General features: G+C 36.2%; 1 protein-coding gene across 3 annotated transcripts in view; it reads left to right on the top strand.

The window, feature by feature from the left end:
• Positions 1-5,553: 5,553 nt before the first annotated feature.
• LOC125649681 (calmodulin-like) overlaps positions 5,554-25,577 on the top strand; it is a 33,475-nt gene continuing 13,451 nt past the window's right edge. Inside the window, exons 1-2 of one of the 3 annotated variants that reach the window (XM_056166781.1) lie at positions 5,554-5,604; positions 7,014-7,138. In XM_056166781.1, the coding sequence (XP_056022756.1) occupies positions 7,118-7,138 (21 nt within the window). In that variant the 5' untranslated portion in view covers positions 5,554-5,604; positions 7,014-7,117. Of the gene's footprint in view, positions 5,605-7,010; positions 7,139-11,198; positions 11,554-16,124; positions 16,156-16,275; positions 16,466-25,577 lie in introns of those variants that run through there. The other 2 variants (XM_048877388.2, XM_048877389.2) reach the window with 2 other exon arrangements.

Genomic DNA, 25,577 nt, shown 5'->3' with positions numbered 1-25,577 from the left:
TGACATCCCTACATTATATATAATGTTTTATAGTGTAAAGGCGTAATAACGCAATGAAAACAAGATAGGGAATCCCTAGGACTATCGTTTTCCGCCCGTAGTATGGGGCTGTAGGGGCACCACCTGGGGCCTCCCGAAGGTGAAGCCACATTTCAGACCTCTCTAATGATTAAATATGGGGTGATCGAGTGAAACAAAACAGATAAAGGGGATAGAGAACAACAAAGTCAAATATATAGAACCCTTAAAAGGGCTCACGTAGGCCTTTAAGGGTATAAATGAGCTTAACTGAAAGTACCAACTTTACATCATGTAGGTCATAATGAAGGTTAATAAAAACTTATTCGCTGAGGAGTCCACAAAAGGAGTAATAAGGCAAGATAGGCGACCCCTAGGACTCCCGTTTTCCGCCCTCAGTATAGGGCTGTAGGGGTACCACCTTTTCAATCATGTGAAAATGCTAATGATAATTCCATCTGAATGAGCTAATATCACTAGAATTTCTTTGTTACTGAATCAAAACTCGAAAAATGGTTATATTGATTGTTTGTATCGAGCAGTCTACACAATGCACCATAACATAATATTCAACAGTCTACACAATGCACCATAACATAATATTCAACATACACCGTTTATAGATTGCCTTTCTCGCGTTATAACACCTTCTGAATCCGCGTTAATACGCCTTTCATTCGCGTTATTGCGCCTTTGATTCGCGTTTATACGCTTTTGTTTCGCGTTATTACACCTTTCATTCGCTTAATAACGCTTATCTTTCGCGTTAATACGCCTTTCTTTCACGTTTGTACGCCTTTCACTCGCGTTATTACGCCTTTTTTTCGCGTTCTAACGCCTTTGTTATGCATTATTACGCCTTTTAAATCCGTGTTGTTACGCCTTTGTTTTGCTTTATTGCGTCTTTCATTTGCGTTATCACGACTTTGCTTTGCGTTATTATACCTTTATTTTGCGTTATAACGCCTTTAGTTCGCATCATTACGCCTTTACAGATATTTTTTGGTTTTTGGTTTTCTAAGTGATCCTAATCGGCTTTCGTATTTTTTAACCCTATTGCCATAAAACAGAAACAAAGAATTACAAACTTTGGATAAAAGATTGAATGTCTACTTTATTTCTGTTGGGGGGATATAAAACAATGGTTTGGTCGATTATATAATCACTTTTATCATCTTGTGACCTTCAAGGTGTCAGAATCGAACCTAGCTATAAACACTTTTTATTCTTCCCTTGAGCTCTTCATTTTACAAAGTTGAGTAGTGTTTTTTTGTTTTTTTTTTCCATTTTTGATAGCTTTCATAAATGTGTGGTTACGTATGAAAGATAACGAACGATGATCAAACAGCAAAGATGGGATCAGGCGGCCGTTTCACTAAACGATCGTAGATCGTAAACGTAGACTTAAATGTGAACGTAGCACGTAAGACCGTTTCACTAAAAGTTACGATTTGAGATTTACGATCAATATTGATCGTAACCCTACGAGTGGGCTAGGGCTATCGTAAGTGCTCCTACATGCACGTAAATGAGCAATATGGCCGCCATGCTGGCCCGCCTGAGATCATTTTGTGGTAGTATTTAGCCTACCTGACTGAGTTTGTTTATACTTTGTAGGAAGAAAACAATCACAATGACTTGCAGTCTGCTTTTGCACAAAAATATTGTACAGTCCGAGCCCGAATCTTAAATCAACATTAGAGTTGTCCTTCTTTGTTACGCACACCCACAGAAATGCCAGTCTCACAGAGGTCAAGCCCGTTTTGGGTCCGGGCTCTGTGATACCACAGATATAGTAAATTCATTGTGTTACAGAGTTCGGGTCCAAAACGGGCCTAGCCCCTGTGACCAGTCTGCTGAAGTAAATGTAAAGGCAATGAATTCATATTTTAAAAAGTGAGGAGGGGGGTGTGTAGTCCATATATCAAACTTTGCATGTAATGATAACGAGAACAGTTGCTAGAAAAGTAATATGGGGAGGGGGTTATTGCTACATGTCCCTGCATCACCGTTAGTGTATATGTATATTTAAATTAGGCAGAATTCAAGTAATTCTCATAGACATGTTTAGAAATTAAGTTTTTTAAAGAAACAGTTCATTTAAATCCGAGACGTTGCGATTCGACGGACTCAGTTATTATTTTCTCGTCAGATCAATGCATTTGATGCAACTGACTAACTACATAATACATGAACATTCGAATGATAAACATTACAAATTTTAAGGAAAATGTGATAATAACATGATTTGGTAATGGGAGAGGGGTTAAAATCCCAATTTTGCAAGTGGAACGTTTCTGTAGTTTTATGAAGGTCGTTAGAAATTAAACATACAAACCTAGACCTATATGTATATACAGAAAAGGGATAGGTCATTATCGGATCCTTGGGGTTCTGACCCCTTGTTATAAAGTGCAATCCCGTGGGGATCCAGGATAGAATAGGTCCTCAGTACCTCTTGCTTGTCGTAAGAGGCGACTAAATGGGGCGGTCCTTCGGATGAGACTACAAACACTGAGGTCCCGTGTCACAGCAGGTGTGGCACGATAAAGATCCCTCCCTGCTCAATGGCATTCTCTTCCACAGAGTTATCGGTCCTTTCTCTCCCTTATATAAGGGAGATGAAGGACCGATAACTCTGTGGAAGAGAATGGCTCAATGGCCGTAAGCGCCGAGTATAGGGCTAAATTTTGCAGCCCTTCACCGGCAGTGCAATATTAATAATAATTTTTAATAAATGATCTGGAATATACATCATCACGTAGATGGAAGTTAGCTTATGCTTACATACCTAAACGGAATATATATATATATATATATATATATATATATATATATATATATATATAATACAAACGCGTGGGGAAAATAAATTTGAGTCCTTGATTATTTCTTTTTTTAATCCTTTGAACATAGTTTTCTTGGCCTTTAAAACTCTAAAATGTAAATCTTTTATGTTATTTCTCATATCATTTTTTCCAAACTTTTAGTTACATGAAAGTCAATAAAAATTATCCTATCAATTGTTTAAACGTTACACTAGAGATCGGGCTCAAAATTTCCATTATTTTTGTTGACAACTTGCATGGGTTACTGCAGACGATAAGGATATGTTTAATACCATGAGAAAATAATGAATGGACATTTCTTTCCATGGTAGGATTAATTTTAAATCTACCTCCATAGAGAAAAGAGTTCTAAAAAGTCAGACGTAAATCGCAATCGTAAGTGTTACGACTACGATAGGTTTCGTGAAACGCTCGTATACGTGCGAGTCAAATGATCTTAAACGTAATCGTACGTTTACGATCTACGATTGGTTAGTGAAACGGCCGCCTGGTGCCTAGGAGGAGTAAGCATCCCCTGGCGGCCGTTTCACTAAGCGATCGTAGATCGTAAACGTACGATTACGTTTAAGATCATTTGACTCGCACGTATACGAGCGTTTCACGAAACCTAACGTAGTCGTAACACTTACGATTGCGATTTACGTCTGACTTTTTAGAACTCTTTTCTCTATGGAGGTAGATTTAAAATTAATCCTATAATGGAAAGAAATATTCATTCATTATTTCTTCATGGTTTTAAACATATCCTTATCGTCTGCAGTAACCCATGCAAGTTGTCAACAAAAATAATGGAAATTTTGAGCCCGATCTCTAGTGTAACGTAAAGAAAATTCCTAGAATGTTTAAACAATTGATAGAATATTTTTTATTGACTTTCATGTAACTAAAATTGGGTTGGGGGGGGGGGGTGATATAAGAAAAAACATAAAAGAATTACATTTTAGAATTTTAAATGCCATGTATCGATCTGCTCATGTGAGCCAAATTTCCATCAATAAGTAAACTATCTTCAACGGATTAAAAAAAATGAATAAGAAAATGAAATTATATTGATAAAAGGAAATAATAAAATGAAAATAAAATTGCACACAAGTATAGGAAATTTTACCCTGCATCAAACCATGGATATGTACGTACTCCGGCGTTTAATCATTGTTGTAAAATAAACTGTAACACTAATGAATATCTATTCACTTATTTGTATAAATTTCAAACAAATCATGGGCTCAATTGTCCCTAAAATGACTTGAAATTTATTTTCCACATGCGTTTGTCTTTTATATATATTTTTTCCGTTTAGGCATGTAAGCATATGATAACTTCTGTCTTTACGTGATGATGTATAATCTAGATCATTTATTAAAAATTATTATTGATATTACACTTTATGATGATTGATTTTTATATTGTTTAACTTCCCTCTCGTAAATTTTCACTAATATGGAGACGTCACCATTGCCGGTGAAGGGCTACAAATTTTAGGCCTATACTCGGCGCTTACGGCCATTGGGCAGGGAGGGATCTTTGTCGTGCCACACCTGCTGTGACACGGGACCTCAGTGTTTGCAGTCTCATCCGAAGGACCGCCCCATTTAGTCGCCTCCTACGATAAGCAAGAGGTTCTGAGGACCTATTCTAACCCGGATCCCCACGGGAGTGCACTTCACTTTATAAAAAGGGGTCGGAACCCCAAGGGTCCGATAATGACCCTTCCCTTGTCTGTGTATACATATAGGTCTAGTCTGTATGTTTAATTTCTAACGACCTTCATAAAAGCACAGAAACGATCCACTTGCAAAATTGGGATTTTAACCCCTCTCCCATTACCAAATCATTTTATTATCATATTTTCCTTAAAATGTGCATGTATTATGCAGTTAGTCAGTTGCATCAAAGGTATTGATCTGACGGGGGGGAAAAACTGAGTACGTGGAATCGCAACGTCTTGGATCATTAAATCAACTGTTTCTAAAGAAATTTAATTTCTGAACATGAGAATAATAATGTCTTGGAACCCCTCTAATGTTAAATATACATGTGATCTAACGGTGATGCAGGAATATGTAACTATACCCCCCCCCCCCCAATATCTGTTCTCGTTATTATTACATGCAAAGTTTGATATATTGACTACCCCCCCCCCCCCCCTCACTTTTTAAAATATGAATTCGATCTTGCATTGTCTTTATATTTATTTCAGCAAACTGGTAACAAGGGCTAGGCCCGTTTTGGACCCGAACTCTATGATACAATGAATTTACTATATTTGTGGTATCACAGAGCCCGGGCCCAAAACGAACTTGACCCCTGTGAGACTGACATTTTTGTGGGTGTGCATAACAAAGAAGGACAACTCTAATTGATTTAAGGTTCGGGCTCGGACTGTACAATATTTTTGTGCAAAAGCAGACTGCAAGTCATTGTGATTGTTTTCTTCCTACAAAGTATAAACAAACTCGGTCAGGTAAATACTACCACAAAATGATCTCAGGCGGGGCCAGCATGGCGGCCATATTGCTCATTTACGTGCATGTAGGAACACTTACGATAACCCTAGACCACTCGTAGGGTTACGATCAATACTGATCGTAAATCGCAAATCGTAACTTTTAGTGAAACGGTCTTACGTGCTACGTTCACATTTAAGTCTACGTTTACGATCTACGATCGTTTAGTGAAACGGCCGCCTGTATACCAGTCACACCCGCCGTGAGCCTTATACATGTACCTTCATCAGGTAAACGGAATTATCCGTAGTCAAAATCAGTGTGCCAAGAACGGCCTAACAATCGGTATGAAACATTGACCCAATGATATATGTAGGTGGTATTGGCTAACTAGATCATTATATCGACCATAGAATTTGCGAAATGCTGACTTTAAACGAGTCTGTTGAAACCCCTGTAACATCAATTTGTTAGTTAGTAGCCTGCCTCGATATAAAAACTGATCATACGTAGAACAAGCTTTTGTTTATCTACATGTAATCAGTTGAGATATATAAACACCAAATGCAGGCGATAGTGGAATATTGCTACATGAATATTGGAAGTTTACGATGGAGAAGCTGAAATCATCCTGTTTGTCATAAAGTTGAGTTGTTAGTTTGCCGTTAATATTTATTTTAAATAAAACATCTAAGCAGATGTGGATGAAACTGTGGTGTCTTTTATTTCGAGTTCACAGGGATATTTCGAATCGACATATGAATGAAAATGATTGTTAATAGATAAAACGTCGTCGAAAGAACTAAATGTGGAGTTGATGGCCACAGCAACATTTTTCCTTCTCATGTATAAGTTTTTGAACAAACTCGAGTTCTGCTTCTTAAGAATGTACAATAAAAAGGTGTTGTTAGTTATTGATCTCGTGAGATTTCCTTTGAGAGTGACAATTAATACTGTCTTTGTCGTGCTTTACATCGTACTGAATCGATTTATTACGACAAATTGAAATAATTGCATCTGGCAAGGTCAAGCACTAAGAGTGCAAGGAACAAGTATAAGCTCACCATCAAGACGCGACGGTCTGTGATAGGTTCATTGCAAAGAATGCAGGACGATTTCCCACCAGGGCACCCTTAACATCAAATTCAATAAAGACAATTGTAATAGACTAGATCAATCTCTGCCAGTTCAATTCATTATGATGTCTTTTTAAATTGTTGATAAGGAATGCATATACATATACATGATTGGATTTTACCCTAAAGATGTAGTGTTCGAATCTATTACATGTACATGTATAATCATTTAAACGATTGTTTTCAACTTTAATTCTAACTCGGTGAATGGGGGAAATGTTTATCAAACATCATATGTCAGTAATGCAGACATTCAGATTGAATTTACTTTTATCAGTTATGACATATATTGACAGATAACATAATGCTTGTCTGGTTTGATTAAACCACTTTTGCGAAATTGTTGGCTGTACAATAAGTAAAGAAATCATTTCAGCTGTAATAAAGCTTAAATGTGGTAAAATCACAAGTTTTGACAGCACAGTAAAGGAACATATTTTGTCAACTTTATCACTTTTTCTACCCATTTATTAAAGTTTTTCAACATTGTATAAAGTTTAAGCTGTATTTTACCGTAACGATCTACAAGCTCTATAACTTATATTAATGTTTCTCGTTGGCAGGGATCTTTGTGCTAAGGGGTCACTGACGGAGCACCCGGAGGAAAGTCACATTGCCATCTGACATACAACCATTGCCGATCGTGAGAATCAAGCCTGCTTAATACATGTGCTGTTGTATGTCACGGGTAAATTTTCAAGTCTATTACAAATATGTACAAGGGTGTTAAAGTCAATCAACCTCCAAGGCATGTGTCCTGAGTTCTTTATATGTAATGTAGGGGGGGTGTCAGGGCAAAGATTTGTCACCATTTTTAATTTCATTATTAAGGAACCTGAAACATTAAGCGAAAATGTTTTGTTGGAAATGAACTTAAATTAGGTCTGATATGTCACTCAAGCAATAATGAAATGACACAACCAAAGTATAGACAGAGTATTCGTGCTGGCTTATGTGAGAAAAGGTCTTTGAAATTTTAAGATTTTTGCAAAACAGAATACAAAAAACTGTAAAACTCTCCCCAATAGGATTCGAACCCGAATTAACAAGATTAAATTCTCTCTTATCACAGATTTCTAGTAAGTTGGTTGGTTGGCTGTTTTACGTCCCGTCGAGACTATTTCTCAAATTTTGAAATGTCACCAGCTGTAGGTGAAGTACCACAAATTTAGACCGATGCTAAGCTCTGGCTGTAGCAGTGAGGGTTATTGAACGTGCCAATGCATTTCGCAAAACCGATCTTCCGTTTTTAAGTTCATATCCGAAAGACCCGTGATTCTCACTTTTAAATGCTGAGTGTTTGGCAACGGAGCAATTGCTGTCTATATTTACATCCTAAGTTTGACGCGGCATGGCAGATGCGGGTCTCGAATTAACTTAATGGTATGACCTCCCGGTTTCGAAGCGAACGCTCTACCACTGGGCTACCGCGATCGGTTCTAGTTGGTAATACTTCTTGACTACTAAAGTGTATATCCTCTATTAAAAAAAACAACAAGAAGCATTAGCAATCGTTAATCGGGGCAGATCACTCAAACTGCTGAAACTCTTCTGTATTTTCGGTGTGTAGTGTATCGGGCGTCCTTATAGATTTAGAAAATTGTGAAAACTTTGTTCAGCTTTCATAGTATAGCTAGGTGCAATAGAAAACGATTTACACTTGTATCTAAGAGTTTTAAACATTTAATGCTGATGACACTTTAATTATGGCATTAATACATGTCCTCAAAAGGCCACCCAATACCAAAGAAGCAAGTTTACCTCTAGGATTTAATTATTTGTATGTGACGTCCTACATGTATTGCCATTTATGCACATCACCAGAAAACGCCAGGTTCGATAAAAGAGCTCTTCTGTGTAGGAGGTGCATTTAGTGGAACTTTGAATGCCTACATGTAAGTGGGACAGAGTGGAACTACAGTCAGTAAGGAAGACGATTAAAATGTATTTAAAGCGGCTTCTGTTTAAATATATAAATATAGGAAATATAAGATACTTTTTGAAAGATATGTTATACTAAAGTGGAAACATAAAAACAATGTAATTTGCAAGGTGAAGATAACGAACAGTGATCAATCTCATAAATCCCACAATCAATACAAAATAGATAGTTGGGCAAATATGGACCCCTGGACACACCAGAAGTGGGATCAGGTGCCTAGGAGGAGTAAGCATCATTTTACGCATCATTTGCACGTAATACCCTAGATATGATGCGTACGAACATCCAAATAACGTGATATAATGAAAATTCCAATAATGTATTTAATTACTTCCTGAAAACTTATTTTTTACTTAATCCGTGTATCATTTCGAATTTGGGTGATGAAACTACGGATGAGAAACTTACTGAGCACATTCATTTATGCAGTGAATGGTATTTGTCCCACTCCCGCATATAAACAGTATTTCGTGCCTTACTGTGTACGAGGGTTCAATAAAGGGAAATAACTCGGACATATATCGAAACCAACGTATTAGGTATACTTCAATAAGGATACCAAAACGTCACAGAATATTCAAGTACTTGGGCATTATGTTTCTAGATCACGTTCTTTTCGCAAACCAAAGACAAGTACGTAGCATCGTTTTTCAAGGGGGATGGGAAGCCGGAGGAGAACTTGTCTAAAATTCTTGACAGGCAAAAAAGGTCACATGTTATTTTTCACAAAAATGGGGGAAACACCCAAATTTACCTCATATTTTACCCAGACTTCCATTTCTTTCAAAAATAGTTGGGTACCAGTTCCTTAATATATTTTTATTTTGCATTTGAAATTAAGGAAAATAAGCATTGTCAAAAAAGGGATAGTTACCCCAAAGATTCTACGCGCCTGAAAGAAACACTGTATGCATGATGTGATGAAAAAGTCGGACAATTTCATTTACCTTTCCAGTGTTAGTTTGATATGTAGGGTAAGTTAGCCGTAGCAGTTTTACTCTATGGTTGGGGTGCCAGGCTGTAAAATGCGAATCGAAAACAAACACGAAACCTACCGAAACGAAACATATTGTTTTACTGAAATCTTTCATCATAATGATACAAAATGGTAATATGTGCGAACATCTCGGGTGCTTGTGAAAGTTGCCACATATACATGAGATTTATTTCCCCTTTGATGCGGTCTTTCGGGTTGACTGAACATCGGTAAGCTGAAGAAGCCGGTGTCTGAGAAAGCAGGAGCACACACAACATCTTATTTTATTTCTAACTGCCGATCGAGGTGCGAGTACTTTCGATCATGAAAGAATTATACAGTGCTATATTATACGAATACAATTCGGTAAGATATATATACATGTAATAAGAAATTATCATTGATATGCAGTTAAGTCTAGAGATAGCTCTATTATATATTTATAAACATTTACGCCAATTTATTATTAGAACTTGTTTGTCTATTTTGTACAACCAACAAAACCTGGTATAATTAAATCAACTACGGATATTTACTTTGTGCTTAGCCCCGTCCCTTCAGACCACACCAAAAGGGAGGCGAATTTCTTTTATATGTTGCAGCTTTCACAAGGACATGAGATGCTTGCCCATTTTACCATTTATTAAAACATGTACTATAATTAAAGAGTTCGGTTATACAATCTGTTTTGTTAGATTTCGTTTCGGTAGGTTTCGTTACCGTAGATTTCTTTACCCATTTTACAGGTTGTGCAATTTGGGATTTTGAAAATCTTGATGTCATTGAACGAGTACGCCTTAAAGTTTTAAGCACATTCTTAATCTAAAATGCAGTACTCCAAGTAGCTGCGCAGATCTGTAACTCTCTGGGAAAATATTGGGACATGTTTGTTGTGTATCATTCCGGATTTATATTATGTAACCCAAATAGGTTTCGTATTATAGATAATAGTGACGTGTTTGTATAATCTTTACCAAGGCATCTTTAAAAATACACAACGACGAGGAAAACATAAAGTCATTAAGAAACATTGGGACATTCATTTTGCAAGCGTTCATTTTCGTTGCAACGTCGTGCAAGCCTGTATTTTGAATTCACTTTATATGAGGTGACTCGATTTTTTTTTTCAACGTGACAACCTCGCTCATTGGGAAAATAGACACATTTGATGACTCAAGAGATAAGTGGAAATCTTACGTAGAAGATTGGAACAGTATTTTCTAGCTAACGTTGTAGACGCTGGCAAGAAAGTGCCGGTGTTGCTGAGTGTAATCAGAGGCCCAACGTACAGTTAGTTGAGAGACATGACTGCGCCAGACAACCAACGAAACCTATCAGGAAACAGTCGATGTGCTAAATAACCATTTAATTCCAAAGCTAATCGCTATAGCAGAGAGACAAACGGGTAGCGGTTGCTCAGTGGTAGGGCTTCGTATCCAGGAGGTCGTGATTTTGAGCCCCAATCTAAGACGTAAACATAAGTAGTGATTGCTCCGTCGCCAAACACTCGTCATTTAGTGAGAATCACGGATCTTTCGGATATGACATTAGAAACGGATATCCCGTGTCGCGGCAGGCGTTGCGATGTTAAAGAACCCTAACTGGTCTAAGTGCTAAGCATAGGTCTGTGGTACTTCACCTACAGCTGGTGACGTTTCAGTATGAGTGTTAATTTTGCGACGTAAAACAACCAAATGTTTCCACAAAAGGGACCAGAAACCAGACGAGAGTGTGATAGACTTTTTCACCCAGGTACGTGTAGGTAAGTTATCAAACATTGGGGGTTTGGAAAAGCTTTGGATGATACATTGAAAGACCCTTGGTTTGTAGACTGCGTTCTCTTCAGAAGTTACTGACCATCACCCAACTGACACTTACCAAAGCACTGGAAACGTGTTGCTATGGATACAGCTTCCCAAGATGCAACGGGGATTATCATCTGTAAACTAAATCCAAGCTAAAAACTGTAAATCAAAAACGTCAACAACAAAAAACCCACATAAAACAGAGACTTAGTGTCATCGTTGTGAATAGAAGGGTCATCGTCAGTAGGATTGTCAAAAATGCAGACTACAGGAAGCGTGGGAAAAGGGTCACGTTGAGCGTGTAATTCGTGGCAAGAAGGCTAGTAATTCCGGAGATAGACCAAAGAAGACATACTTTCTTACAGAAGATGATCATAATGGTGAGTACATCGTCAGGAAGGAGATTCACCAACTGGGTGACTCACTTATATATAAGGACAGAAAACTTTTAAATTGTTGACACGTATTTTGACGTTTGAATATGTTTACAATGCCTCGTAATCTAATCATTCAAAAGCATTTGGTGCATTGAGATACATGTAATATTGTCAAATTGACAGTTTAAGTTAACAGTGTTTACTGTTTACTATTCATTTAAAACCGTAAAGGTTTTAAAAATACTTAAATGATTATCATAGTTAATTTGATGATACAACAACCTGCCATTGGGTCAAATACTGTGTGACGTGTTTTATACTAATTATTATGCTGTTCTTTACAAACTGATTGAGTACGGATTACTCCATTTACCTGATCAAGATATAGGGCTCACGGCCAGTGTGACCGGTCGACAGGGGATGCTTACTCCTACTAGGCACCTGATCCCACCTCTGATATGCCCAGGGGTCCCTGTTTTAGGCCATGATCTGGATATGTGATACCCCATTGGGATATTCTTTGAAAGCCCATCATGTCCCTAACACAATACAACCTGTTGGCAAGATATCCAAGTACACATCATCACAATGTATAAAAGCAAATATGGGGTAAAGGAAAATAAAGTACATTTTGTTTATTTTAAAAGTAGAGACATACTAGCGGAAAAAAGAAACTGTATTATAAAATTTGGTATAATTTTTCTATATTTATTGTTATATTTATAAAATTTATATTTATAAAATCTAAATAATCGATAAAGGTGATGTTTTTGAACAATATCGGATAGTACCCGACTCAGATGCACTGACTTTTTCATGTTTAGTGAACACATGTTGTTTATTGAAGTGTTCATACGCACGAGTTTTACTGGCCAATACTGTTTGGAGTAAGAAGTGTAAAAGGTTAGTTTTGACAAAATTTACCCTTCTGTCATGCCACGACTCAGCGAAAACCAACGTAATCGTGCTGTTGGGATGCTTCAAGCTGGAATGGTACAAAATACCGTAGCAAGACACTTTGGAGTTCATCGGAACCCTATCCAGTCATTATGGAGACGTTTCCAACAATCTGGTAACACTCGGGATGGACCACGTTCTGGGCGTCCTCGTGTGACGTCGCGTCGACAGGACAACCACATTAGACTTATGCACCTGAGAAATCGTTTCCAGACAGCAAGTTTGACTGCTCGTAGCATTCCTGGAGTAGCGTGGTGCAGACGACATCTGCGATTAAGAATACAGGACTGGGCCAATATTATGTTCACTGATGAATCCAGATTTCATTTGGATAGCAGTGACGGCCGTTGTAGAGTGTATCGTCGCGTTGGGGAGCGATACCAGGACGCTTGTGTTGTGCAACGTCGACAATTCGGTGGAGGTAGCGTTATGGTGTGGGGTGGAATAAAAGCACGTGGAAGGATCCCTCTACAAATTGTCAATGGAAATCTCACCGGCGTACGCTATCGAGACGAAATTATTCAGCGCCATGTGATACCCTTCATACAGAGACAGCAAAATCACATTACTCTGTAGCAAGACAACACAAGGCCACATGTTGCACGTGTAGTCAGGGACTTTTTTGTTCAACAGAATGTCGATGTCTTGCCTTGGCCAGCTGTTTCCTCCAATTTATCGCCGATCGAGCACGTCTGGGATGAAATGGAACGACGTCTACGCCGTTTACCAAATCAGCCAGTGACATTGGCTGATTTAGGTCAGGATTTAACCAACATCTGGAACAACATCCCTCAAACATTTCTGAACACTTTAGTGGCATCAATGAGGCACCGTTGTCAAGCATGCGTGAATGCAAATGGTGGTCACACGCGTTATTAACTTTGTTAATTCAAGTTCGAATACCAGTGTCTTTCAAGTGTGCTGAAATTGACGTTATTCGACGTTAACATCAATGGATTATGAAATGTTGTAACGAATACCTTTGTTAACAATATTACAAAAAATAAAATTTGTTCATTGTTAATTTTTAATATTTTTCATATATCAAATAATGCACCGTTTCTTTTTTCCGCTAGTATATAATGCCTGTTTATCATCAGTGGAAAGACGATAACATGGAGGTAACTTATGAATTAATAATAATTCATATTTACGCTACTCTTGAATTTGCAATCCTCATAGGAGTTACGAGACTGATCACTGTTCGTTATCTTCACCTTTATAGGAGTTACGAGACTGATCACTGTTCGTTATCTTCACCTTTATAGGAGTTATGAAATTGATCACTGTTCGTTATCTTCACCTTTATAGGAGTTACGAGACTGATCACTGTTCGGTATCTTCACCTTTATAGGAGTTATCAAATTGATCACTGTTCGTTATCTTCACCTTTATAGGAGTTATGATATTGATCACTGCTATCTTCACCTTTATAAGAGTTATGCGATTGATCACTGTTCGTTATCTTCACCTTTATAGGAGTTACGAGACTGATCACTGTTCGTTATCTTCACCTTTATAGGAGTTATGAAATTGATCACTGTTCGTTATCTTCACCTTTATAGGAGTTAGAGATTGATCACTGTTCGTTATCTTCACCTTTGTAGGAGTTATGAAATTGATCACTGTTCGTTATTTTCACCTTTATATGAGTTACGAGACTGATCACTTCGTTATCTTCACCTTTATAGAAGTTATGAAATTGATCACTGTTCGTTATCTTCACCTTTATAGGAGTTACGAGACTGATCACTGTTCGTTATCTTCACCTTTATAGGAGTTATCAAATTGATCACTGTTCGTTATCTTCACCTTTTCATGGTGAACATTCAAATTATGTACATCAAAAGTTTAGTGGGGCCATTTTATATATCATTCCGTATTTATGTTATGCCACCCAGATAGGTATTACATGATTTTTAAATTGTATTAAAATGGCTAGTGGCGTGTTTGTATAATCTTCGCCAGGGAATCTTTAAGTTAGATATTGCCAGAAAGCTACAGGCCTGTAGCTATGCTCCAAGACACATGGTATATGTATAAGGTGAAACTTGACGGTTTCGTTATAGTTTTTTCAGCATAGTAATTAGGTATATAATTTGTGCTACCTTAATTGATTGATTACTCTTACAAAAGTAATCTCTGACATAGTTCCTCGAAATTCACGTAAAAGTATTCTGAAGCTGAAATAAAAAACATGCTAGAGTCCCTAGTTGACGGTGTCTTCGTTTTCTTTGGTGTTCGGATCTTCCAACAGTCTGTTGGAATTCCCATGGGCACGAGTTGTGCTCCTTTTCGGCTGACATGTTTTTATATTCATATGAAGCAGAATTTATTTTTAAAAAAAACTTCTACATGAAAAGAAAAAATCTCTTGCTGTGGCCTTCAATTCGACATTTAGATATCTCGACGACGTTTTGTCTTTTAACAATAATAACTTTCATTCATATGTCGATTCGATATATCGTTGTGGGATCGAAATAAAATACACCACAGAGTCGTCCACTTCTGCTTCATACTTAGATATTTTATTGAAAGTAGACATTAATGGCAAAACTGACAACTCAACTGTATTACAAACGGGATGATTTCAGCTTCTCCATTCGTCGACTTCCCGTGTTTATGTAGCGATATTACATTGTCACCTGCGTATGGTGTTTATGTCTCTCAACTGATTCGATACGCAAGAGCTTGTTCTGCGTATAGTCAGTTTTTGAATCGAGACAAGCTACTGACAAACAGGTTAATAGTACAGGAGTTTCATCAGTCTCGATTAAAGTCAGCATTTCGCAAATTCTATGGTCGTTTATAACGATCTAGTTTGCAAATACTATCATTGGGTCAAATACTGTCTGACGTGTTTCATACCGATTGTTAAGCCGTTCTTAGCACACTGATTTTGACTACGGTTGACTCCGTTTACCTGATGAGAATGTAGGGCTCACGGCGGGTGTGACCGGTCAACAGGGGATGCTTACTCCTCCTATGCACCTGATCCTACCTCTGGTGTGTCCAGGGGTCCGTGTTTGCCTAACTATCTATTTTGTATTGCTTGTAGGAGTTATGAGATTGATCACTGTTCGTTATATTCACTTTTCATTATGTTTAAAAAATGCTGATGTTTCAGGATTTGATGTTGAAATCTCTATTAACTAGTTTTAAATGAAACATATTAGGGATTTTTTGTGAACTTTGAGATGCCTCATAACTCTATAATACGAAAACATACCTATCCGTCGACTGAACGAGTGCATGGTATTTAGCGAAGACGGTATCAAACAGGCTTTTGTTTCATTAACCCTTTTTCTCATAATCAATAAAAACCACCTATTTTTGCCAAAAACCGATTTTCCGTCAGATAAATCAAGTTTATAAAGGATTATCATAAATTCTGGATTATGCTTCCAGATTGATGGTGTAGACTTCGTAGAAATGAATACAAGATATGAATTATTAAACAATACTTCCATTCCTCATGTCTGAAATATTGAGCTTATCTCGTTGGTTTCTGTTGATCAAATCTTCGGAGACCCGTTCTTCCTTTGGTAACGAAAAAGTATAGCAGTGATGCTCATGTTCTTACGAATAAATACACATAGCATTGATTGTTTTCTCTAGCACTCCAACGCGCGATGAAATCTCAAATGGGTATGTATTTTAAATAGACCTTCCAATTTCAGTACTTTTAAACAATCTTGGGAAAAATTTCCAAGTTTCGATGCAAACTGGCATGCAATTAACAATTAACATTGGATGATCTACGCACAGGTCGATTATAGCGCCTCGCTATGAATACCGTTTGAAACACGCAGCCAATGCCAGATCTTTTAGAGGCAAAATATAATTAAGCAACTACAAGACATCAATTATTAAGGATCTACTTAGATTGGGGAACTAGCGTCCCACCAACGACTTGCTATCAGTCTAAAAAATTATTGGAAGCTATAGAGGCATAATGGTAAGTAGTTTGCTCTTACGCATAAATATAACAGAGTTGTACCATGTGATACAACCTCATGTTCTGTTTCAATAGGAATATGCTTTTACTTCATTTTGATACTCTTCCATATTTAGCTCGTAATATTTTCTTGCGGATGTACGTATACTTTATACATCTATATTACTTGAAACATAAAGCACCTGATACTCAAAGTGTACATGTAACATTTGGTGTATCTTGGTTAGGGAAAGAAACTTGCATGTTCCATGTAGAACATTTGAATTTCTTTCCAGATATGTCTATTTGCTTTAGATAATGCGCATCTACATCATTTTATTTTCACCATGTCGTATTATTCGTCTATCGTCGGATACCCAAGGCTAATATCAGCCGTGGGTATCATATGCTGTTCCTCGACAAGACTTCAGAGTTTGGGAGAAAACTTAAAAGACAATATTCGTATTTTTTTTTATTCGCCCTCTGTATGGACTAGCGTATACCGTGATTATGCAGTAGCGGATCAGGAGGTTGCAGCCTTTCTCTCTTTGATTGAACATGTGTAGCACAAATTGTAATTTTATGCCATTTTAGGGTCTGAAATCTTCCTTTTTTCGGGCTGAAAAGGCACCATCTTAGATCGCAACTCCCCACCCCTTCGAAAATTTTCTGGATCCGTTCTATTATTTAGCACAATGTTTACAAGCGCTTATCTTTTTGTTGGTTACTTTTGATCTACAAATACATTTCTGATCACCATTTTGTCATGCTTTGTAACTGAAAACTTATGAATAAGTAAGCATATACCTTTATACCTGTATGTATATATGTATGTAAAATCGAAATAGAAGCAAGCTTTCGTAACAGTTGAATACCCACACCAAGCCCGAGAAATGAAAAAAACAAAACGAAATGTTCATCGGAAGAACAATACGCCAGATGTAGAATTTTCTTTTGTTTTGATGAACAGCAGCAGCTGTGATATATCAATTCTTAATATCATATACCAGGGCTTTCGGTTATATGATGTTATCATTTTCTGGTGTAATGAGTATATATTAGTATTTTCCATTTGCATGATTTTATTATTCAAATTATTAAAGTCTTATACACTTTAGTATTAACAACACCATTTCAGATCATCTTAAATCGTTTTTTATTTTCCGAATACTCCCTGTAATTGTTCTAAATTTCATTAAATGACGAAAACTTTCATATTCTAAACTTTTTATGAACCTTGGTACATGAATGAATACTTGCTTAGAAGAGATATAGCAGGGGGTGACTTTCAAGGTCATTAACACGAAGGTTGGGGATCATTTTATGCACTTGAAAATTTTTATCGAATAAGGGGATGGGGACATAGTTTGTTATGAAACTTTATGTTCGCACTAACCAAGTTTTGAAATATAAAATTCAAGTTTATCTAAAAAACCAAACATTTACTCAGAAATGTTAAGTCACAGCATTGCAGACATTTTTAGAAGTAATTTATTGAAAAATCGAAAGTGAAACTGACTGAAATTTTACACCTAAAAATTATTATTATTTGAACAGTTCTCTGAAAGCCTTCTCTTGTTTGAATTTCGTATATCGTCTACACAATATTTTCAAAAAGATTTAATTATATTTATCCTGCAACTAAATTCATATTTAAAGTCAATGTCCCAATAACCGTGTGTGTTCTCTTTTACTCCGACATGCTCTCTGATTTACTACAGTTTATATTGTAATCACATCCGTTGAAAGCTTTTGTGAATTGTTAATTTTCAAACGTAAAATATTCAATTCTCGGTAAAGCAAAAATCTTGTTAGTTACACTTGTACACAGTGATTGTAAAGTGATATAAAGTGTTATATACACATGTATATAATTTAACATTATCGTACCATTTGATTTGTTGCTATTGATTTAATAAGCTGTTTTATTTATAGTACCAGTCTAATGAATATTGCCCCTTCGACACGAAGTGTTGTAGCTATTTGCCGCATTTTGATTTTCGTTTTGTTTAAAACATATACATGTATTATCTAAACTTTTATTCGGAACCTCCTTACACATGCGATTTCAGAAGGCAATTGGCGGCAAAGTATCACAAAGAAAAACGAAACTTATTGACGCAAATATCAAATTCTGCCACGACTTCTTGATAACCACCAAGACTATTTTACAAGCAGTAGAGATTTCCATTAAACGTACTCTGTAAAGCAAACTGTTTATAAACCTTCACCTTTTTATATCGAAGCTTTTTTTTTTTACCTGCATTAGGTCCATCATTGTGGTTCATTCTGACAGAGTTCACGTGTGAGATAATATTCAATTGTCATTAAGTAGCTTTCAAATCTCCAAAGAAAAAAGAATAGCTCATTTGCATTTTTACTTTAACATAAACATAAATATTTTTTGTTTAAATTGTGGTTTGCATTAGCCCTCTGTAAGTCGCGTACATAAAATAGTTTTCAAAGACAGAGAAGTATCATTATTGATATATTTCCATTTCTTATGTTTTCACTTTTGATATATTTACAATTGTAATGATAGTCATTTTCTCATGAATGCTTCGCAGTTGTAAACAATGCGCGTATGAATCTTGATAGATATAGTACGACTATTTTAACCGCTGAGAATTCCGTAAAATTGAAGATAGAATGTAAATTTAAGAAATAAATTTCACTTTTTGAAAATACATGAGGGTTTGAATTACGAGATTCCACGCCGGCATACTTCGTGACATAGGATGAGGTCATTAAAAATTTTCTTATCAAGAACCACTGGGCCAGAAAAGTAGTTTACATGCAAGCTTCCCGACATATTGTAGATTCAAGTCTGTTTAAATTATGGTTCCCGGTGGAGTAAATGTATCCATGATAGGAGATCTAAGTTTTACATGCAGATACATGTCTACAAGAAAAACGTTAAAAACCTTCTCAAGAACAGACCATAATTAGTCGCATTAATATGCAAAAATCCCCGCTACATAGGAATGTAAATGAAAGATCTTTTCAAGAACGGCAGGACCATGATTAGTCATTTTGATAAGCAAACATCCCCAGGTAGTGCAGATTCCAATTTCGTCATATTGTGGCCCCCGGAAGTAGGGTTGGGCCATAATAAGGGGTTAAAGATTTACATTGGTATACAGTAAAACTCGAATAAAGCGAACACGGATATAGCGAAATTACGGCTATAGCGAAGTGAAAACGATTTCCCCGGCAAATTCTTTATACATTCTATATAAAAATCTGCGTCTATAACGAACACGGATATAGCGAATTTACGGATATAACGAAGTAAATTCCTATTCCCCTAGAATTAAAATTGAACGTAAAATTGACTTTTTATAACGAATTTATTTTTTTCATTTTCAACTCCGTGATTTTTAACAATCGTTTTCCATTGACATAAAGGATCCACACTTATTCCGACATTTCTGTTTGTATTTTTTCATGAAAGGTTGTTAACGCAAAACAATACTTGCACATATGTTTAGGAAATATATTGTCGGTATTGTTTACTATTATTGATTGCATTTATTTTATCGTACACTCATTTATTTGTGTAAAGCAACAAGTAAATGACGATTGCAATAGACTGTACATGTATGTATTGCGCAAACGTTTGTTGACATTTCTCTCTCGACATGTTCTTGCATGACTTAATAATCTATCAAGATAAATTATCATATATAAATCAATGTGTATATTTCTGGTATAAAAATATTTCTTCTCGAAAATATATAGGCTTCATTTCTCTTACAATACAAACGCTAGTATATCGATTGCTGCTTTCTTATATAACTGGTATACATGTTGAATAAAAAAGTTTTATAACGAATTCGTTATATTTGAATTATGAATTCGCTATAAACGTATAGCGAATAACGTTTATAGCGAATTTTTATGGAGTGTCCCCAGAAATTCGCTATATCAGAGTTTTACTGTATATCTTTAAAAAAATTTGTCTCATTCACAGCATTGTCATGATTAATCATATTGATATACAAGCATACCCATGCTGTTCAAATCATGCTTGTTGAAGACGGGATTCCCGGTGGTTGGTTGGAGCTAAGGGAATCAAAGTTTTACATAAGAATATTTTGTAAAATATCTTATTGATATGCAGTTATTTCAGATTCAATTTTGTTCGATTTAGGGGCCCAGCGGTAGGGTGGGGCCACAATAGGAGATCAACTTTTTAAATGGAAACATACGGGAAATTATTTTAAAACAAATTATTTTCATAAGTACATGTAGTAGGGTCACATTAAATCAAAACGCAAACGTTCTTAATGGATTCAAGTTTATCTTTATTCAAGTTTTTGACCCTGGGGTTGGAATGGATCGAATTTAACATAATGCGTGTATACAATAAAGACCTCTTCTCCAGAACAGCAAAGTCATGTTAGTCATTGATATTGGTATTGAGGCATCCCCATGTTATGTAAATTCAAGTTCAGTTATGTCGTGACCCTTTAGGGCTAGAATGGGGGACACAATATGGGTCAAAAGTTTTCATGGGAATAAATAAGGAAAAAACCGTTCAAAACAAAACAGCTGAAGAAAAGCATAGCTAAGGTTACTCAGGTGAGTGATGTGGCCCATGGGCCTCTTGTTATTTCTATGAAATAAACAAATCCGACACAGAAACCGCTTTTATGAATGCCACATCACTAATCATAATAGATTAACCTTATGATCATTGAAAAAAACAGAGGTACAGAAGCCCTGTCCACAAGTATACCTGTGACACGGAAAATAGGAGTAAATATTGATATGTTCAATGAAAACACAACACCATACATGAATCAATAACATATTTTATCGATATTCTTCAATAGTGTAACCTTTGAATATTAAAAACAGTACGTGGTTTCTAACAAAACCCTGTAAACTATCCTTGTACTGTAGTGCGTAATCTGACACAGACCTACAAAGCAAGTGAAAAGCTTTTCTAATCAAAGTTTGTCTGTCATTTGTGTTTAAATGTTCCATCACTATATGTATAATGGAAATCATCTCGTTTCTCCATCGACCGTAAAATTTGAAGTGCTAAATTTCAAACAAAATGTACGTTTTGTTTTGTTTTTAAAACGTGGATGTACACGTTCAATGATATCGATGTTTTCAAAACCTCATATTTTGCACGCATAGATTAACGCAAGTGACACAACTTTACCAAACAAATGTAACTGACATCGTAACGGTGAATCAAACAATCTAATTTTCCTAATTACACCGTAATTGCTAAATGAAATATGTATAATTATCCATACGAAACAATTAATGGATTAACTAATGCGATTCTTTGGAGTGAACATAATGATGTGTATCCCATTGTTCCTAACCTATATTCAAGAAACTTGAACTGTTTATCAAGCAAACATAGACTCCTTGTCAATTTCAGAATCAACATTCATTTCAAATAGAGTAAATTATGTCACATTCTACCACGACCATTGCAAAGATCAAACAAATGCCGCGGTCATTATTCTACGATATACCTTCATACGTATTAACTGATTCTGAGAAAATTGATACACATCTCGTTTGCACTTCGAGTTTTCCTAATGCAACAATAAAGTCGATGACTGATAATTCAATTTTATAATTATAAAAATCAATCAATATATGTTGTAAAAGAAATTCATAAATGATATAAGAGCATTCGTCATTCAGTATAAACCGATCGTCTTCTGCAGTCCAAGAGCGATACACATGTAAACATGGCGATACACAGACAAGTTTTCTTGAACTGTAGTCAAAGCAATTGGCATGTCCGTTAACACCAAACTAAATACTTGAAACATTTTTTTCAAAATTGATTTCAAATACCCCTACCATTTCACCTTTTCCGTCCGAAAAAGCAGTGTAGGCCGTTTCGGAAACTGCCATGAGGTCAAAGTGACCCAATTCGTAGCTATATAGGAAAATGATCGGCTGTATAGAATAGAAATAAAATTCTTGTTTTCGTGTATGCCTCGGTTTTTATATTTCAAAACAACATTTCTCGACCTCGGAGGTTATCCTGCAACATACACGAAAAAGCGATCAATATTTCTTAATTCATTGTTTGCTTGCGAGACCTCATTTCAACTTCTCTGATAAACTTGTCAAACACATAATACGCAATTTCCACATATATTTCATTTTTGTAAAAATATAGGATGACTGTATATACGAAATGTGTATTTCAGTTAACGGTGATTGAAATAGCTCCAACTCCAAGTTTTTATCTCGAAACTTTACAAATTGTAAATGAACAAAAAGAATTTTTGGCTATATTCAAAGAGATAACAGAAAAAGAGTCCAAGTCAGGAAATATACAGCTAGTCTTTATAACCAATTTTGGATAAAAGTACAAAAATTGGCGAAACTCCCGTCTTTTCTGTTCTTTACCGAAGCTTGGGGACCTGTATGATTAAACATAGCGTGCTTGGTCGTGCGAAGACCTAGTAATGATGTCGTGATGTAATGTCCAGACCCAAATTGCCCCCACTCCGCGCATACTACGACTAGATGAACTCGTAGCAGAAGTGTGACGTCCCACAGTGAGATCTATGAAAGCATTTTTAGCACTGAAGCCTTCATGAATAATTGTTGGTGTATGTACAGCGCTGCAATGTATTAACATCACTAGATGCAATGGATATCTTTTGGTACCCTACATCTGCATATAGTATACGATGGGGAAAAAAATCTGTTGCAGTCAGGCTTTAAAAATGGAAATCCAGGTTTATTTTTTGTATGGTCAAGGATATATCTATAGACGGTTGAATTGGAATTTCTTACTGATTCATACTTCACGATCCACTCTCTAGCTCCGTACAAACACGTGGGATCCCCAGGTTAGGGATTTCCAAAGATCCTACATGCACCTCACAACCTTTCAACATACCAAGAAAGAGACTTTTTTTTCATAAATGACGATTTCTCTAATGATATTCTAGCAGATCATATTCAACAAACAAGCACAGCCATTAACCTTAGCCATTGCAATAGGCACCTATACTCTTATTGAACTGTATGGTGCTTGGTAATAACCAATACAATACTATTATTGAACGGGACCGCTTCGTCTTATATTAACCTCCGCTTCCACTAATCCAATAGTACATATATAATACTACCAAGAGAAAGATAACCCGACTTTGGTACGTGTATAGGAAGCACACTCATCTTTCTTAATTTTTTCGTCGCGTTCTACATACATATTATATACATGTAAATGCAATATGTTTGGAATAAGTATACAATACAGATCGGGAAAGTCAATAATTGGTAAAAATATAAAATATTGGGCCACTCTTTCTGTAAATCTGTGTTGTGTCTGTTAGTCTATGTTGTGTCCATTTTATGGCGAACCACTAATTCTTGGTAACCTCATATCACGCTATGATAACAATGATATGAAAACGAATAAAATTTCTCTTCAACATCCAATTTCATCCCTAGATTCCACATGTATATAGATGAATACAGAAACGTCAGCAAGGCACTCGTAATTCCGACTTTCTGCTGATATTAGTCAATTTTACCTGCTGCTTCATCTGCATTTATATTCCATTCAACACAGGGGCAATTACAGATTCAACGACAAATGAACGTTAGATATTACTTTGAACATCTGCGAAATTGAGTAGTAACAACTTTATCAAACGAGACGGAAATTCAATAAGGAAAGTGTTTATTAGGTGTTTGCGGACAATATGCAATTAGTCTCTTCCATCATGAAAGAACAACACACGCATTTATAAGAATAATCTTAATTAATAATTATATATATATGTATATATATATATATATATATATATATATATATATATATATATATATATATTAAGCACAGATATGACCAACGAAAAATTCACTAAGTCCTCGGGACGACCCACCCCTTCCTCAGGACAAACGAAAAAGTTTCACTGATGAAAAGTGAAGCCGGGCATCAGTGTTTCAAAAACACATCGTGTTAATGGTACGAGTACATATATGCTTATGTATATCTATGTAACTGCATTAAACAAATTCATAGGATACGATGCATGTCCAAGCTATTTATTTATTTGAACTATTTGAACGCTAATTCAACCATCGGGTATGTTTCAGATTTTTTTCTTTTCTATGAAATATAGATCTACACCTTTATCGTGAAAAATAAATGCATAACGTCAATTTCACGTGTAGGACCTGCAATCGCAATATCCACGCAGATGCAAATACAATTCAAAAAAGGTTAGCATCCTTCAAAAATGATTAGTAGCAAATCCAATAGAATACGACGCCTTTACATGGTGTCATGGACTCATTTCATTATACTGCACGAGACCCATTAAACTTCGACAAAATATCCTGAATTATTGATATTAGGGTTCATACGAAAAGGTCAAAATAACTCTAATGTATATATTCATAAATGTGTGTGATGCATTGATAACTTTGTATGTTCGCAATTTGTTCACCATTTTGTCAATGGACAGATTGATTGAGATCTCGCTTCTGCTAGGGGAATAATTGTGTAATGTTCTGTAGCTATTCGGGAGTTACATCATAATTGTTTTAGTTTCGTGTTGCTTTATCGTTCAACCCTCTGGGAATTCCCTGTGATCAATTCTGAAATTCTCCCTTTAAACAAAACCACGATTCTTGAAAATTTCGAGATCTATGGCCATGCCACATAATGAATTCTTTTATTGGTAGTTACAAAGCAATTTTTTAAAGATTCCCTAATGTTTCGTTTTTTCTACTTGCACAATATTCAATACTTCCTTTTTGGTTAGAGTTGTTCTAGAATCGTGATTTAAAATCGAATGCTGGCATACAGTGATCACCGACTGTTTATTTGAGTCCTGATGTACAGTGTATAATACTCACCGATTGCAGACTTATTATGATAACCGACTGTTTAGTTCCGTGTGGATCCGGTACCCCTTATTTGTCGTAAGAGGCGACTAAATGGAGCGGTCCTTTGGATGAGACCGCAAAAACCGAGGTCCTGTGTCACAGCAGGTGTGGCACGATAAAGATCCCTCAAAGGCCATAAGAGCCAAGCACAGGCCTAAATTTTGTAGCCCTTCCCCGACAATGGTGACGTCTCCATATGAATGAAAGATTCACGAGAGGGACGTTAAACCATATA

The sequence above is a fragment of the Ostrea edulis genome, chromosome 5 (assembly GCF_947568905.1).
Source record: "Ostrea edulis chromosome 5, xbOstEdul1.1, whole genome shotgun sequence".
In the NCBI taxonomy this organism is placed as follows: Eukaryota; Metazoa; Mollusca; class Bivalvia; order Ostreida; family Ostreidae; genus Ostrea; species Ostrea edulis.
The sequence above is the reverse complement of the archived record's forward strand: the minus strand, read 5'-3'. Positions and strand labels throughout refer to the sequence as shown.